The sequence below is a fragment of the Ovis aries genome, chromosome 1, assembly GCF_016772045.2.
Source record: "Ovis aries strain OAR_USU_Benz2616 breed Rambouillet chromosome 1, ARS-UI_Ramb_v3.0, whole genome shotgun sequence".
NCBI classification, from domain to species: Eukaryota; Metazoa; Chordata; class Mammalia; order Artiodactyla; family Bovidae; genus Ovis; species Ovis aries.
In genome coordinates, this window is record NC_056054.1 from 101,648,351 (window position 1) to 101,663,800 (window position 15,450).

Genomic DNA, 15,450 nt, shown 5'->3' on the forward strand with positions numbered 1-15,450 from the left:
CATGGGGGAGGGTATCCCTATGAGGTAAATGCTGGGGTGGGTGGTGTGTGTGGGGAAATGACCCAGAAGCCTATACTGGGGAATTGCTCTCCTGGAGGAAATGAGGCTTCCAGCTCCTGGTTCCTCCAAAGTACTTTCTCTTCCCACCATCTCAAGCTCATCCTCTTTCTTGAGCTTTTGCGCTCAACATTAAGATGTCCTACATTAAAAGATTATTGACTTTATGAAGGGGAGCACACTCCTGGTTTTAGAGTCTTGGGAACTAAGAAGTGCTCAATAACTGGGATGCTTTTCAGAAAGGACAAAATGTAGTGATGGCATGTGTGGGCAGAGTGACTGGTCACCAAACACTTGCTGGCCTCACTAATTGAAAACAAGAGTGAAGACTTCTGCAGCAGACTCTAGAAGAATGTACAGAGAGAATTGATGCTATAACCTTCCTTCCCGCAAGTGGGGAGGTAACGCAATTTACAATAGTGAGAACTGGCCCTTCACTCGCGTGCACGCTCAGTCGTATCTGACTCCTTGGGACACCACGGCTTCTCTGTCCATGGAATTCTCCAGGCAAGAATACTGGAGTGGGTTGCCATTTCCTACTCCAGGAGATCCTCCTGACCCAGGGATCGAACCCAAGTCTTAGGCATCTGCATTGTCAGGCGGATTCTGTACCATTGTGCCACCTGGGAAGCTGTTTGGAAAAATGAAAGTAGCTTCTCTCATTTCCACATATGTGTATTTGGGGTTTAGGTCATGGGATGTGGTCAGTCAAGAAAGGCTTGATTGATTCTCAAAGCACAAGAAGATCATAGCCTAGAAGGAGGACATTAATCATTTTATGCACAAGGGTGGGGGGCGTGGAGGGAATTCTGCATGTATATGCCTATTATGTGTGTGTGTGTGTAGATTTTCCAGTCCAGACCAGCACTATTTACTATAATGCAAGCTATATATATATATATAAATAATTAAAAAATTTCTAGTAGCCACATTAAAGAAAGTAAAAACGAAAAGTCTTTTCATAATATATTTTATTTAACTGATATATTCAAAATATTATTCAATGAGATTATATGATATATCCAAAATATTCAACATGTAATCAACATAAGGATTAATAATGAGATATTTTACATTTTAAAAATACAAAGTCAGACTTCCCTGGTGGTCCAGTGGTTGAGAGTCTGCCTGCCAGTGCAGGGGACGTGGGTACCGTTCCTGGTCCAGGAAGATTCCACATGCTGCAGGGCAACTGAATCCTCAAGCCACAGCTATGGAGGCCCTTGCACGCTAGAGCCCATGCTTTGCAACAAGAGAAACCACTGCAATGAGAAGCCTGAACACTGCAAACAGAGAGTAGCCCCCACCCTCAGCAACTAGAGAAAGCCCACGCACAGCAACAAAAATGTGGTGCAGCCCAAAATAAATAGACAAAAGATTAAAAGAAATAAAGTCTTCAAAATCCAGTAGGCACTTTGCACTTACAGCTCATCTGACGCAGCGGATTTCAGCCACAGGTGTCTGGCGATGACCACAGCGAACGGAACCAATCTAGAGGCTTTACTACTAACTCCTCTGGGGAGTGGAGGGGTGGGCAGAGGCAGGTCTTGGCCGGGAGAAGTATCCCCTCTGATGAACCTCTGCTTCAGCCTAAAAGAATCACTTCCGACAGGATGGCAGCTTATCTACCTCTCACTATAATTCACGCTCCTAAAAAACAACCCAAATGATTACTAACCCAGATGGGGTTTCTGGGAAGAAGCTTTTAGGCCACTATTTAATCTACCTCTGGAGGTTTTCTCCTGGTTTGAGAACTGCCAACATTTTCACTTCTTTTCCTCAGCCCTTTTTTTTTTTTTTTTTTTTTTTTGTCCACACTGCAGCTTTCGATATCTTACTTCCCTGACCGGGGATTGAACCTGGCCCCAGCATTAAAAGCACCAAGTCCTGACCACTGGTCCACCAGGGAATTCCCTCCTCAGTCTTTTCTGAGAAGCAGATGGCAGAGACCCCTCCCAGGCCATGGCCTGATATTGGGTTTGTTAAGCTCTTTCCTTGCTCCTTGGGTGTATATGCCACGTGATGCAGTTGTTCATAAATCTGAAAAGACTGCCTCCTTTTGCGCTGTCTTCCCTGCCTCTCAGGCAGTCTGCTGGGCATGATCTCTGCGGGTGTAGAAACTCAGCACTTGTGTGTACTGTCAGACAGCCTCCTGCCCTTTCTAGGTGCTACTTTCAGCTCTCTGACTTTTGGTCTCACTTTCTCTTCTTAATTATCTAGTATAAGAACACATCTTGAAGACCAACTGCCTTTCCCCTCCTGTGTATCATTGGGAGTGGGAGACATGGTTTAGAATTTATAAGGAGCAGCTAATCCACACAAGAAAGTCAGTCCAAGATGAGAAACTTTTGGCAAGATGTCCTCAGGTCCCGTCCAGCATTTTTAGTCTGAGAATGTTCCTTCCTTTGTAGAACTTGGTTCATTCCTTGCTACAGGGTGCTTTCATGTTTTGTTAAGAACCCAAGACTTCAGTGTCAAGCGTCTACAGGACAGATGGAGGGGTTTGACTTCTGGGCCAGTGGAAAGGGAAGAAGCCTAGATTCTCCTTTACTACTACTAAGGCTTTAAGAGAGAGGGTCAGGAACCAAATTCTGGGAGATTCTGCCTTGAGGAATCCCTTTTCCAGTTTCGCTCTTTTTTTTGTTCAGTCACTCACTCTTGCCCAACTCTTTGTGACCCCATAGACGGCAGCACGCCAGGTTTCCCTGTCCTTCACCATTTCCAAGAGCTTGCTCAAACTCATGTCCATTGAGTTGGTGATGCCATCCAACCATCTCATCCTCTGTCATGCCCTTCTCTTCCTGCCTTCAATCTTTCCCAGCATCAGGGTCTTTCCCAATGAGTTAGTTCTTCCAGTCAGGTGGCCAGAGTATCAGAGCTTCAGCTTCAGCATCAGTCCTCCCAGTGAATATTCAGGACCGATTTCTTTTACGATTGACTGGTTTGATCTCCTTGCAGTTCAAGGGACTCTGAAGAGTCTTCTCCAACACCACAGTTCAAAAGCATCAATTCTTTGGTGCCCAGCCTTCTTTATGGTCCAGCTCTCACATCCATACATGACTACTGAAAAACCATAGCTTTGACTAGATGGACCTTTGTCAGCAAAGTAACGTCTCTGCTTTTTAAAGTTTGTCATAGCTTTTCTTCCAAGGAGCAAGCATCTTTTAATTTCATGGCTGCAGTCACCATCTGCAGTGATTTTGGAGCTCAAGGAAACAAAGCCTGTCACTGTTTCCATTGTTTCCCCATCTATTTGCCATGAAGTGTTGGGACCGGATACCATGATCTTAGTTTTCTGAATGTTGAGTTTTAAGCCAGCTTTTTCACTCTCCTCTTTTACCTTCATCAAGAGTCTTTGGTTCTTTTTTTGCTTTCTGCCATAAGGGTGGTGTCATCTGCATATCTGAGGTTATTGATATTTCTCCCAGCAATCTTGATTCCAGCTTGTGCTTCATCTAGTCCAGCATTTCTCATGATGTACTCTGCATATAAGCAGGGTGACAATATATAGCCTTGAGGTACTCCTTTCCCAGTTTGGAACCAATCTGTTGTTCCATGTCCAGTTCTAACTGTTGCTTCTTGACCTGCATACAAGTTTCACAGGAGGCAGGTAAGGTGGTCTGGTATTCCCATCTCTTTAAGAATTTTCCACAGTTGTCTTTCCAGCTTTGCTCTGAAGCTAAAGAAAAGCTATTCGAGGTTGGGTGGGGTCAAGAAGAAGGGCTCATTTTCACACAGAGTCAAGCTGGAAATCCAGTCTCCAAATCTGGGGAAGGGGGTCCTCTGGAGTCCCTCCAGAGCTTACTCCGTGACTTCAGAATGGCCCCCTCATTGCTTCTCTCAGCCCCGCCCCCTGCTGGAGAGGGCCGGGCTTGAGGGCGGGGCCAGGCTGTAGGCGGGTCCTCACCTGCTGTGCCGCCCGTCTCCTTGACGACCGCGACAAGATGGCGAACCTGACGGGTGCGATTAAGGGGCTGTACCCCGAAACACTGAGCCCAGAGCAGCTGGAGAAGCTGCGCGGCTTCAAGGTGGGTGCGGTCCCAACTCCCGCCTCCATCGGAGTGCGGCTCCGCCCCGGGTGAGGGCCGGGCCCCAGAGAGAAGGGACTCGGGAGCCTGTGCCCAGATAAAGGGGCGGAAGGCTGGGAGATGGGGACACCTCCGGCGGACCCCTGGCTTCTAGGTCCTTGAACAGATCCTGGCAGGCGCTTGAAAGTGCAAAAAGAACTAAAATAGGAATGAACCAGAAAAGTGGACCGAATTGACTGCCGGGTACTTTAACTTAGATACAAACAAGAACTTCCCAACGGTAGAGACCCGACTTTAGTTAAGGCGCCTAAGCCTGAGCCTGAGACAGCACTGGAGATGTTATAATCTGTAAGAAGAGAGAAGGCTTAACTGTTCAAAATATCCTGGGAAGAAACCCGGGTTAAGGGAGCCCCTTGTTTCCCCCAGCCCTCTGCACCTCCACCTGGAACCCTGAAATCTTTCTCTTCATGGAGGGTGAACTTTTGCTCTTGTCCCCCAGATTCAAACTCGGATTACTAATGAAAAGTACCTTAGGACCCACAAAGAAGTGGAATTGCTCATAAGTGGTTTCTTCAGGTAGGTGGTTTTCCAAACTGGCCTTGAGTAAATAGGGTAAATTTTTACCAAATCTCATTGGGGATACTTGAGTGTGAGTCACCTCCTCTTTGTTTAAACACTGCTTGTTGCTTCCTTTAGGGTCTGAAGATTAGAAAATATCCTAAGATCGAATGTTTTCTAATGCTGGGGCCTGTGACACCCAGGATTTTCTTGTTATTTCTAGAGGCTTCCTTCAGTTATCTCAAAAATATTAATATGCATTCATTTTAGCTGTGAGGATAAATATATACCTTCTGACACTTGGAAGAAGGAATTTGGCATTGAGAAACTCAGCAGACAGCTACTGGGTGTAGAACACTATTCTCCACAGTGGTATTAAACAAGATCATTAGAACTTAAAAAAAAAAAAATTACAGATGTCTGGCCTTTCAGATGTACCAGAGAACATTGTTGTAGAAAGACTCCAAGGGTTGGAAGCCACTCCCCTGTAAATCCTAGGGAAAAGAAAACCATTTTCCACCATATCTTGGAGACCTTTTCCCTTCCCCCACACTGCTTTTCAGCGTGGCATTTGCTTGAATGGAAAATTTTCCTAATGGGATGAAAAGCAAGGAACTGAGGGGGGGTGGAAATCATGGTGCATCAATGGATGGAAACAATAGAGCTATCTTAGAAATACTGTTTGGCTACAGACAGATAGACAAGATTTAAATAATAATAGCTTCCATATCCAGGCACTGCATTGGTTTCCTCCATTAGCAGTTATCACACTGTAGTGTAATTGCATTGTCCATCTTTTGTCTCTCTCCCTGGACCAAAGCTCGAAGCTGGTGGAGCCATGGTTTTGTCCCCAGGGCCCACACAGTGTATGGCAAATTGGTACATTTGTGCTGATTCTCCCAGCAGGTCTACAAAGATAGTTTATTATCAGTTCCGTTTTACACATGAGGTACTTTCCCCAGGTGCGGAACCAGGATCCAAACCCCTGGTTTTTGCAGTGTGTTTCACTGTAAAAGCTGGGAGCCAGAAGTTGTGCTCTCCTTTGTCTTTTTAAAGATTTTTTCTTTTTTTGCTCTTACTGGAGTGCATGCAGGATCTTAAGTTCCCTGACTAGGAATCGAACTCAAACTTGAGCCCCCTTTTGCAGAAGTGTGGTAACCATTGGACTACCAGGAAAGTCCCTGTCTTTTTAAAAGTAGGCCTAGATGGGTGTCTGGAGAAGGCAACAGCAACCCACTCCACTACTCTTGCCTAGAGAATCCCATGGACAGAGGAGCCTGGTAGGCTGCAGTCCGTGGGGTCGCTAAGTCGGGCAGGACTTCACTTTCACTTTTCACTTTCATGCACTGGAGAAGGAAATGGCAACCCACTCCAGTATTCTTGCCTGGAGAATCTCAGGGACAGAAGAGCCTGGTGGGCTGCCATCTATGGGGTCACACAGAGTTGGACATGACTGAAGCGACTTAGCAGCAGCAGCAGCAGCACCAGAGGGGTGTCTTTCTTCATGCTTCATTGTTCTTCATATTTTAGCCATTTCTCCAAATGGCAGTGGAGTCTCAGAGGGCAGATAGGGGAAGGGGAACGGGCAAATGGAAACCTATCTGTAAAGTTTGGTTTTATTTGGGCTAGGGGTAAGGCTTGGCCAAAAGATCGATTGGGGTCCTCTGGCAGTGTGAGCCCTGGGGATCAGGCCATCACTTTCTGTACCTTTTCTTCTAAAGGGAGATAAAGGAAGACATCTATCCTGTCCTGGGGAGCTCACAATCCAAGTTAGAAATGATTCCAGCATGGAGATTGGGAATAGATGGTAAAACCTGAAATATCTCACTATTTGCAATGTTCACAGACAAAACGATTAAAAGCAGCGGGGGTGGTGAATGAAGAGGGCATTGTTTTAATCACATGGCAGGAATGGCCCTGCTTCTCTGCCCAGGAACAGTTTCCAGGAGTAGCCTGGCGTCTGCAAGGACAGCCCCAGGCAATTTTCCCTCTCCTTCCTTATCATCCCCCTCTTGGGCCAGGTAGGCCACAAGGCCTCTCCTTTTGCTGTCCCTCAAGCTCCTCTCATGAAATCCTCCTGGCCCCTTTTAGGCCTTTCTCTTTCTGGGATGGAGGTGGGAGGAAAGGAGAAGTGTTTGAAGTTTGAGAGTTTGTTTTCAGGGCTTACATGTGTATGTTTATGTGTGTGTGTGTGTGTGATTGTTATTTCCTTTGGATGGTACCAGAATGAATGAGAATTAGCCTGTCATCGGCCCTGGATGCTTCTGATGGTCCTTCCTATAAGAAAAGAGGAAGGGAGAAGAGGGGACAGAGTCCCGGGCGGTGTGCCTGTCCTCACCTGTCTGCAGGTCTCTGCTGTAGGCTCACTGTAAACCGTGAGAAGCCCTACAGTGTTTTTGCTGGGAAACTGGCTCCCCGGATCCTAACAATTTATGGCCATTCAGCCACAGCTTTCTGGTCTGTACTTATATATACAGTGTACGGAACTCTTCCTACCTTGAATTTGGGAACTGAAAAATGGAAGGAGTAGGGATCTAACCTATTTTTAGGCACCCAGAGATCTCAGGTTTTAGGCTGGAGATAGGAAACAAAGTGTGACATTGTAGGAAGGCTTTACTAGGTGTTTCTGTAAACAGCCAGGCAGATGAATCTTCCAAAACCATGGCACCAATCATATCATTCCTTGGCTGGAAAAATCTGCAGTGGATCCACAATATCGCCTTAAAAAATTCTATTGAAATATAAAATACAAAAAAAGTGGCATGAACTTTCACAAGCTGAGAATACACATGGTGCTAGTGTCCAGATTAAGAGCTAGAATCTGACCAGCACCTCAGCCCCTTTGTGGCCCCTTCCAGTCACTTCCTCCAAAAAATTAGTCAGTATCCTGACTTCTGGAGAAGGCAATGGCACCCCACTCCAGTACTCCTGCCTGGAAAATCCCATGGACAGAGGAGCCTGGTAGGCTGCAGTCCATGGGGTCGCTAGGAGTCAGACACGACTGAAGTGAATTAGCAGCAGCATCCTGACTTCTAATTGCTCAGATTCATATTGCCTTTCTAGGAGGAGGTAATGGCACCCAACTCTAGTACTCCTGCCTGGAAAATCCCATGGACGGAGGAGCCTGGTAGGCTGCAGTCCATGGGGTCGCTAGGAGTCAGACACGCCTGAAGTGACTTAGCAGCAGCATCCTGACTTCTAATTGCTCAGATTCATATTGCCTTTCTAGGAGAAGGTAATGGCACCCGACTCCAGTACTCCTGCCTGGAAAATCCCATGGACGGAGGAGCCTGGTAGGCTGTAGTCCATGGGGTCGCTGAGGGTCGGACACGACTTAGCGACTTCACTTTGATTTTTCACTTTCATGCATTGGAGAAGGAAATGGCAACCCACTCCAATGTTCTTGCCCGGAGAATCCCAGGGATGGGGGAGCCTGGTGGGCTGCCGTCTATGGGGTCGCACAGTTGGACACGACTGAAGTGACTTAGCAGTGACTTAGCATATTGCCTTTCTGTGTCCTTTGAAAGTGAAATGAAAGTCGCTCAGTCGTGTCTGACTCTGTGCGACCCCATGGACTATATAGGGATTCTCCAGGCCAGAATACTGAAGTGGGTAGCCTTTCCCTTCTCCAGGGAGTCTTTCCAACCCAGGGATTGAACCCAAGTCTCCCACATTGCAGGTGGATTCTTTACCAGCTGAGCCACAAGGGAAGCAAAAGAATGCTGGAGTGGGTAGCCTATCCCTTCTCCAGGGGATCTTCCTGACCCAGGAATCGAACCAGGTTCTCCTGCATTGCAGGCGGATTCTTTACCACCTGAGAGATGAGGGAAGTCCTCTGTGTCCTTTATATAAATGGAATTCCACAGTATGTGCTCCTTTGTGCCTGGTTCTTTTGCTCAGCAATATCTTGTAGCCCCTCCATTCTCCTTGCTATATAGCGTCCCACGGTGGCACTTAACCACACTTCGTTTATCCATTCCCATTGTCTCTTTTGGGCTTCCCTGGTGGCTCAGACGGTAAAGAATCTGCCTGCAATATAGGAGACCCAGGTTCAATCCCTGGATCAGGAAGATCCCCTGGAGAAGGAAATGGCAACCCACTCCAGTGTTCTTGCCTGGAGAATCCCCAGGAGCAGAGGAGCCTGGCAGGCTGTGGTCCACGGGGTCATAAGGAGTTGGACACGATGAGTGACTAACAACATCATCTCTTGAACTGAGTAGAAATGTCTCTCCCTGGCCTTTAAGGCCCTCCATACCAGGCCCTCCTTCACTTTCCTCTATTTCCTGCACATGGCCCCACTCTAGCCAGACTGGACCCCTCTGGTTGCTTTGCTGAGTGCTCTTCTAGACACTGGGGAAACAAAAGTGGAGATGGCCTGGTTCCTACCCTAGAGGAGTTCACTGTCCATAGAATGTGAGCTGTTCCCTTGACTTTCCAGACCTTTGCTCCTGCTGCTTCCTTGTTCTGGAAGGCTCTTGTCCCTCAGCCTTTGTCCCATGTGTACCTCAAGGGTTCTCAAACGCCAGATGCTGTGTGATGACTTGGGGGGTCTTGTTTGAGGAGGCTGCCCTCTCTCCTCTGATCGTTCAGCACACTATTCTGAACCCTCCTGTAGCACTACCTGGAGGTTACTTGGCATTTTGGGAACTTACCCGTTTCCTTGTGCTTGACTGTCCTTTTTTTGAGATGGGGCTGTATTTATCTTTTTAAAATCAACCCCTCATATCTTATATAGTGACTTACACCTAATTTGTGCTCAGCAGTTCTCAAGTTGAATTGAAGGAAAAGAAGGGAAGCAAAATTGTTGAAACTTGGAAGGCAGGGGCCTCCTGGACAGACAGGGCAGCTGTGGCCACGAGGCTATGTTGCAGAACCCTGGCCTTGGAGCCACACGACCCGGGGCTCCTCTCCTTTATTTACTCGCTTTATGAACTTGGGCAGTGGTCAACCTTTTGAAAGCTAGGCTCCTTCCTGTGTAAAACGGGGCACAGTCATTGCTGTCTCACGGGGTTGGAGAGTGAGGTAATATTTGTGGACCTGCTTTATGAGCCATAAAACTCCGTGGGATGTGAGGCAGTTTCAGCTTCCCAGTGGACCGGCGCTGCGGGTGTCGTCACAGCGTCCATGGGCCTGCCGGACCAGCAGCTGCCTCATGTCTGTCTGCTCAGCTTTGTTTCCCGTGCTCTCTCGCCCCACCCTTGGCAATTTCTGGTTGCTCTTCCTCAGAAGGTTGTGGGTGGCACACCTATCCCCCCACACGTGAGAACCTCAGGGACGAGGCAGCAAGCTCTTCAGCCCTGGCCTGGCCTTGGTTTTGTGAAATGATTGTCGAGTGAATGGCAGGCTTCACTTGGCTAGAGCACTCGCTGTCTCGTGAGCTGAGCATTCCCTAGGCTCCTTGCTTCTGGCCCTGGATCCTGACTTGAAGGAGAATCACACTGGAAAGGGTCCTTGGCAGGAGGCCTCTGGCTCTCTGCCCGCGACGACAGGTGTGTCTCAGGCCAGCAGCCGACAGACAGGTCAGGACCTGCTTTACCTCCACCCCATACCCCTTGTTGTTTTCCAGAGAAATATTTTTGAAAAGACCAGACAACATTCCCGAATTTGCCGCAGGTGAGTAAGGCAGCATCCATTTTGGGTGAGTGATCAACGCGCACCAGGAGTGTTCCTGTGAACTGCGACTTGGACAAGGCAGAGCCTGGGCTACCACATCACCTGATGTCTCCCAAGGGAGCTTTCTTCAAAACGCTCTTTCCTCCATCATTTCCTCAGAATGAGGACAGATAAGAGATGAGGCAGAACTTCCTGGTGGTAAAGATGGTTAAGAATGTTGCGATTCCCAAAGGGACAGACAGGCAGCTCTTTTCCCGGGAATCTTAAAGCAGGGTTCTCAGCCCCGTCTGTGCATTAAAGTCACCTGGGGACCTTTTAAAAAATACCGATGCCCGGGCACCCCTCCCCCGGGTTTTATTTAATTAGTCTGGGGCGGGGCCTGGCATTCACTGTTTTAAAGGCTCCCCAGGTGATTCTAATGGGCTCCACTGCCCTGAGAGGGCTTGAGGTCAATGGTATTTAAAGGGAAGGGGCTAGGCCGACTGATTTCTCAGGTCCTTTTAGCCCTGGGAGTCCGTTACAGCCTCACAAGGTTTCTGATTGAGTCTAAGTACGTCTTTGCTGCCACAGCAGATGCTGCCTCTGATTCACATTATGCCGGGTGTATAAAAATCCTCCTTTGTCGTCATCCTACGAGAGCCTGGCCCTCCTTGGAGAGGATATTCTCAGAGAGGGCGTGATGTCTCAGACAGGAGCCGGCAGGCCGAGTGGAGACAAGAATAACACTTGGTATTTATTTGGGCCCCAAGATGGGCCTGGAGCAGAAAGCCAGAGACTCATCAACCCTCTGACGGCTTCCTGTGCGTCAGCAAGCTGATAAGCCAGTGGCAGGGTGGTGTGGTGGGGACCGGGGCCACCCCGTGTCCCCCTTCCCGGGAACGCTGGAGCTGGAGGCTCAGAAGTGCTGGGGGTCAGGGCAGTGCTGATGGTGACCCTGGAATTTGCTGTGACACCTCATATCACATTGTAAAGCTGGACCACGGGAACAGTCCTGCCAAGACAGAGCCGTCCTAACTTTTTAGCAGAGTGAGCTGTCTCTCTCCTCATCTGCTTCCCCTTGGGTTTAGATGATTTCTTCTTTTTGATTCTCATCCCAGACTATTTCACGGATCCAAGACTTCCCAACAAGATTCACATGCAGCTAATTAAGGAGAAGAAAGCGGCTTAATTAGCAAAATCACGATGCTCAGCTGTTGAGAGAGACCAGAAAGAATCCAGCCTCTGGTGGGTGTTAACCTCACTTACAGACAGAGGCTTCTTCACTCCTGTGAAAATAAGCACTGGCTCCTCAGCCTGGGGTGTGAAAGAAACCAAACAGTCTGCAGAGAAGTTTGTGCAAGTGTTGCGTTTTCCTGACACTACCTTGGGGAATTAGGGGCTGTGAAGAGAGGCCCAGGGTTTGTCTGGCATATCTGTGGCAGAGACATCCGTCTTCTTAATCTAGTGACGTGGTTGAGGAGAGTGGAAGTTGGAGTAGTTCTGGAGGAAAGAGGGAGGCAGGGAAGCGGGGGTGGGATCTGTTGCCGCAGGCTTCCTGCGAGCTCCTGTAGTGGCCTTTTCCTTGTGTCCTTGGTGGTGGGAGTGGAAGGGCTTTCCCACTGCTTCTGGAAGGGGTGGAGCCGCTTCCCTCGCAGCATTTGGATAAAATGAGATCACCCTCGCCCATCAAACCAGGCTACCCTGTGAGGGCCAGCACACATTTTCCAGGCAGGCTTTCTGCAATGATGTGGAAGGTTGGGATTTTTAAATGTGAGGTGGGAAGAAGCCGCACTCCTGATTTAGCAGCACCATTTCTTTTTTTTGCAGGGTCACCTGAAAGCCAGAGAGCTCTGCTGCCCTCAGTGTGGGTTTCCAGGCTGCCCTGCGCTGCGCCTGCTGTTGCAAAGGCTTTTAAAGATACTCATTAAAAGCAGACCTTCCTGTGCTCTCTGCTTTATTTCAATCAGGAGGAGGAAGACATCCTCCATGGGAGGCTGCTCTACCCCTCCTCTGACCCGGGAGGTAGCAGGGCCTCTTTCTGTGTCCATAGCAGAGGCCTCTCAGCTCAGCCAGTGGGCTGGTTCATGTACCTTAGCCCCGTGTGCTCCCTGCCCCTCCAGACCCTCCCTCCCAGGGCCAAGACTGGAATAAAGGACAGTGGCGAGTATCTGGAGAGGACCACATTTGGCTGTGGTGGTACTCAAACAAGTGGAGTCCACGCTTCTGAGGTGGCTTTTGTTTTTTATCTCACCTCCGGGGTTACTGTACCGAGAGTACAGGTGATGATTAACTTTTATTTCCATAGAAGCAATAATCAGGAATTGGGTTGGAAGAACAGCAAGAGTGAATGAGATTAGACATAGAAAATCCACTCAGGCTTATGCATAAGAGTGAGGGACTCAGAGGTGGTGGACTTTGTTTTGGGGGATTTTTAGGAACAAGCTGCCCAGCCACTTCGTTTTGAGTGTTAGAGGCAGGAGAGCGGGCCAGCTGCCCCTGTGGAGTCCTTTCTAGGCCCAGAAGGTGGGAAAGTTTTGCATGTATGTGTCTATGTCTCTGGCCTCCACACATACTAGCTCCACTGTAGGAAGGACCTCTCACTTGTGTGACACGTGTCAGCTTCACCATGGTTACAGAAACACCAAACAGTAATAATATAGACAGAAGCAGGGGCTGCATTTTTATTTGCCTTGTCTCTGCTGTCTTGTCCCCAGCTACTATCACCTGAAGTAGTAGCAAAGGCAACCAAATGGGGCAGTTAGAGAACTGTTGGTCTTCCCTGGTGGCTTAGAGGGTAAAGAATCTGCCTGTAAGGCGAGAGACCTGGATTTGATCCCTGCTTGGGAAGATCCTCTGGAGAAGGGAATGGCTACCCACTCCAGTATTCTTGTGTGGAGAGTTCTGTAGAGGAGCCTGGGCTACAGACCATGGGGTCACAAAGAGTTGGACATGACTGACGGACTAACACAGAACTATTAAAACTGCAGATAATAGGCTATGTGATAGGAACCTGAGGAGTTATTTTAAGTGCTTTCAGAATCACAGTTCAGCAGCCATAGATCTGATAATGAGCTATCCCTGTTTAGAAAATCCAAACGAAGCCATCAGCCAAACACACATCCACTAAGGACCCCTGATGTGAAGTGTTCCATCAGACATCCTTGGAGCCTTCTGTGGGAGAAGAGACGTGCAGCAATGTGAGGAGAGAGCAGAGTGTCTTGCAGGGCGCTCGAATGCATGAGTTAATACTGTGACAGTACAACGGCCCCTGCTTGGGGAGTTTCCTGGTAAGAAGAAGAAACGCATTCCACTGAAAATACATTTGAAAGCCTTTCTGAGTGAAGAATACACTTAGTACAGGTCGTCGTGTGAGACTGTGTCTAGGTCCTGGGGGTAAGGCGGCAAGTGTCCCTCCCTGCAACGGCTCAGGGCCTGGGAGACTGGCCGCTTTACTCCCCAAACCTCAGCTGTCTACATATCTCACCTTTTAGATCGAAAACTCCACCAGGGCAGAGGGACCACACCTAAAAGGCGATCTTGTTCACTGTTGAGCTTCTGACTTCCTATCACTATGTCTGAATACAGCAGGTGTTCAGTGTCCGTTTGTGGAGAGAATGAATGCTTGTATAATTGATCCCATTGTGTACCTATGATGGTAGCAGGGGCGTCATGCCCGAGGCGGCAGAAGAAAGAACACCCGGTCTGCCTGTGGAGTGAGGGAGGCCTCAGGGAAGCTGGCCCGTGATGGGTAAGAAGGGGTTTGCCAGGCAGACGTGAGGGAAGAGGCCTGGGGCAGTCAGGGTATCTCGGCGCTTCTGTTCTGCTCAGCAGGGGGCTGGGGCCTGCTGATGCTCATCAGCCCTTCCTTCCTTGCTTCCAAAGCAGAAGAGGGCAAAAGAGGAGGGGAGGGGAGTAGCTTTGGCTCAGTCCCAAAGCAGTGTCTTCTGGCCCTTTCCTCCCTGACTCATTCTCCACATATCCCAGCTAGAATGATCTTTTAAGAAACTTAAATAAGTGTTACTTTCTTGCCTAAAACCCTTTGATGGTCTTCCATGCACTTAAAATCCAGATGCGTTTCCCAGGACTACAAAGCTTCACAAGTCCCTCCACCTTCTAACACGTCTCCCCTCTGCTCCCCTCCTCCTGCCTCACTGGGCTCCAACACCAAGGCTGTTCCCACTGTAAGGCCTTTGACCTCTGCCTGGATTTCTCTCCCCCAGAACCTCATAGAGCTAGCGATGCAAGCTGGGGTGCTTTGTGCTGGAGGGAAGAGTCTGCTAAACAGGCCACGCTTTCCTCATGGAGGGCAGCTGCCAGAGCTGGCTCAGGGGCCACCCCTCTGCGGCTCCCCCCACGGTCACAGGAAAAGCAGGAGGACCTGGAAGGGACTTGCCGGTGGTACTTGCCTGGCTTCTCAGAAAAGCTCCCTCTTGAAGGATGGCTGGGAAACAGGGTTTAGCTAGTGAACACTGCCCTCAGTAGCTTCTTGTCACTTCCTCAGAGAGTCTTCTGGGGATCCAACTGAAGTAGCCTCCCCTAGACATTTAAAAGTCTTTAATTAAGAAAGTATCACATCACTTTGTTTTCTTTTCAGCACCTTCCACTGTCTGATAGTATCTTGTTGGCTCATTTTCTTGCTATTGTTTGTGGCCCAGGAATGTGAGCCCTAGGGGAGCAGGCCTTGTCTGTTGTGCTCCTCACTCCAAGGCCAGCACCCTCAGCACTTGCTTGGATGGGTAGATGGTGGTTAAAAGCCTGACTATGTACCATGAAGGCTTGACTGAGGCAGTGGCATGAAAGAAATGAATCCTAGTTGTCTTTAGGGGGAGGAGTTGCCTGGGCTTATGATTTGAATGGGGTGGAGTTATAAGGGAGGGTGGTGGATTCTAGACTGAATCTAGAATTTACTTATGCTGAAGGGCTGTATAAGGGGCAAAGGAAATGGGGAGATGGATTTATTTTTTGGCTGTGCTGCATGGCTTATGGGATCTCAGTTCCCTTGCTAGGGATTGAACTCGGGCCATGGCAGAGAAAGTGCTGAATCCTAACCGTTAGACCACCAGGGAACTCCCCAGGAGATGAATTAAGACCAAAAGGTTTCCACCGATGTGTAACTGGGTCGTGGGTAATACTGATGGTTAGCTTCAGATGGGGTTGACAGGAGTTTGACTGCAGTGGACATAGTAGCGACTGTGAGCTGAGGATGTGGAAGTGG

The 15,450-nt window shown here is 48.8% G+C and overlaps 1 protein-coding gene across 1 annotated transcript; it reads left to right on the forward strand.

Annotated features, from left to right (window-relative positions):
* The first annotated feature begins 3,986 nt into the window (after positions 1-3,986).
* RIIAD1 (regulatory subunit of type II PKA R-subunit domain containing 1) lies at positions 3,987-12,181 on the forward strand. Its single transcript, XM_004002501.6, has 5 exons — positions 3,987-4,085; positions 4,585-4,661; positions 10,210-10,256; positions 11,354-11,480; positions 12,063-12,181. The coding sequence occupies exons 1-4, from the start codon at positions 4,002-4,004 to the stop codon at positions 11,422-11,424; spliced, it is 279 nt and encodes a 92-aa protein (XP_004002550.1). The 5' UTR covers positions 3,987-4,001; the 3' UTR covers positions 11,425-11,480; positions 12,063-12,181.
* The last annotated feature ends 3,269 nt before the right edge of the window (positions 12,182-15,450 follow it).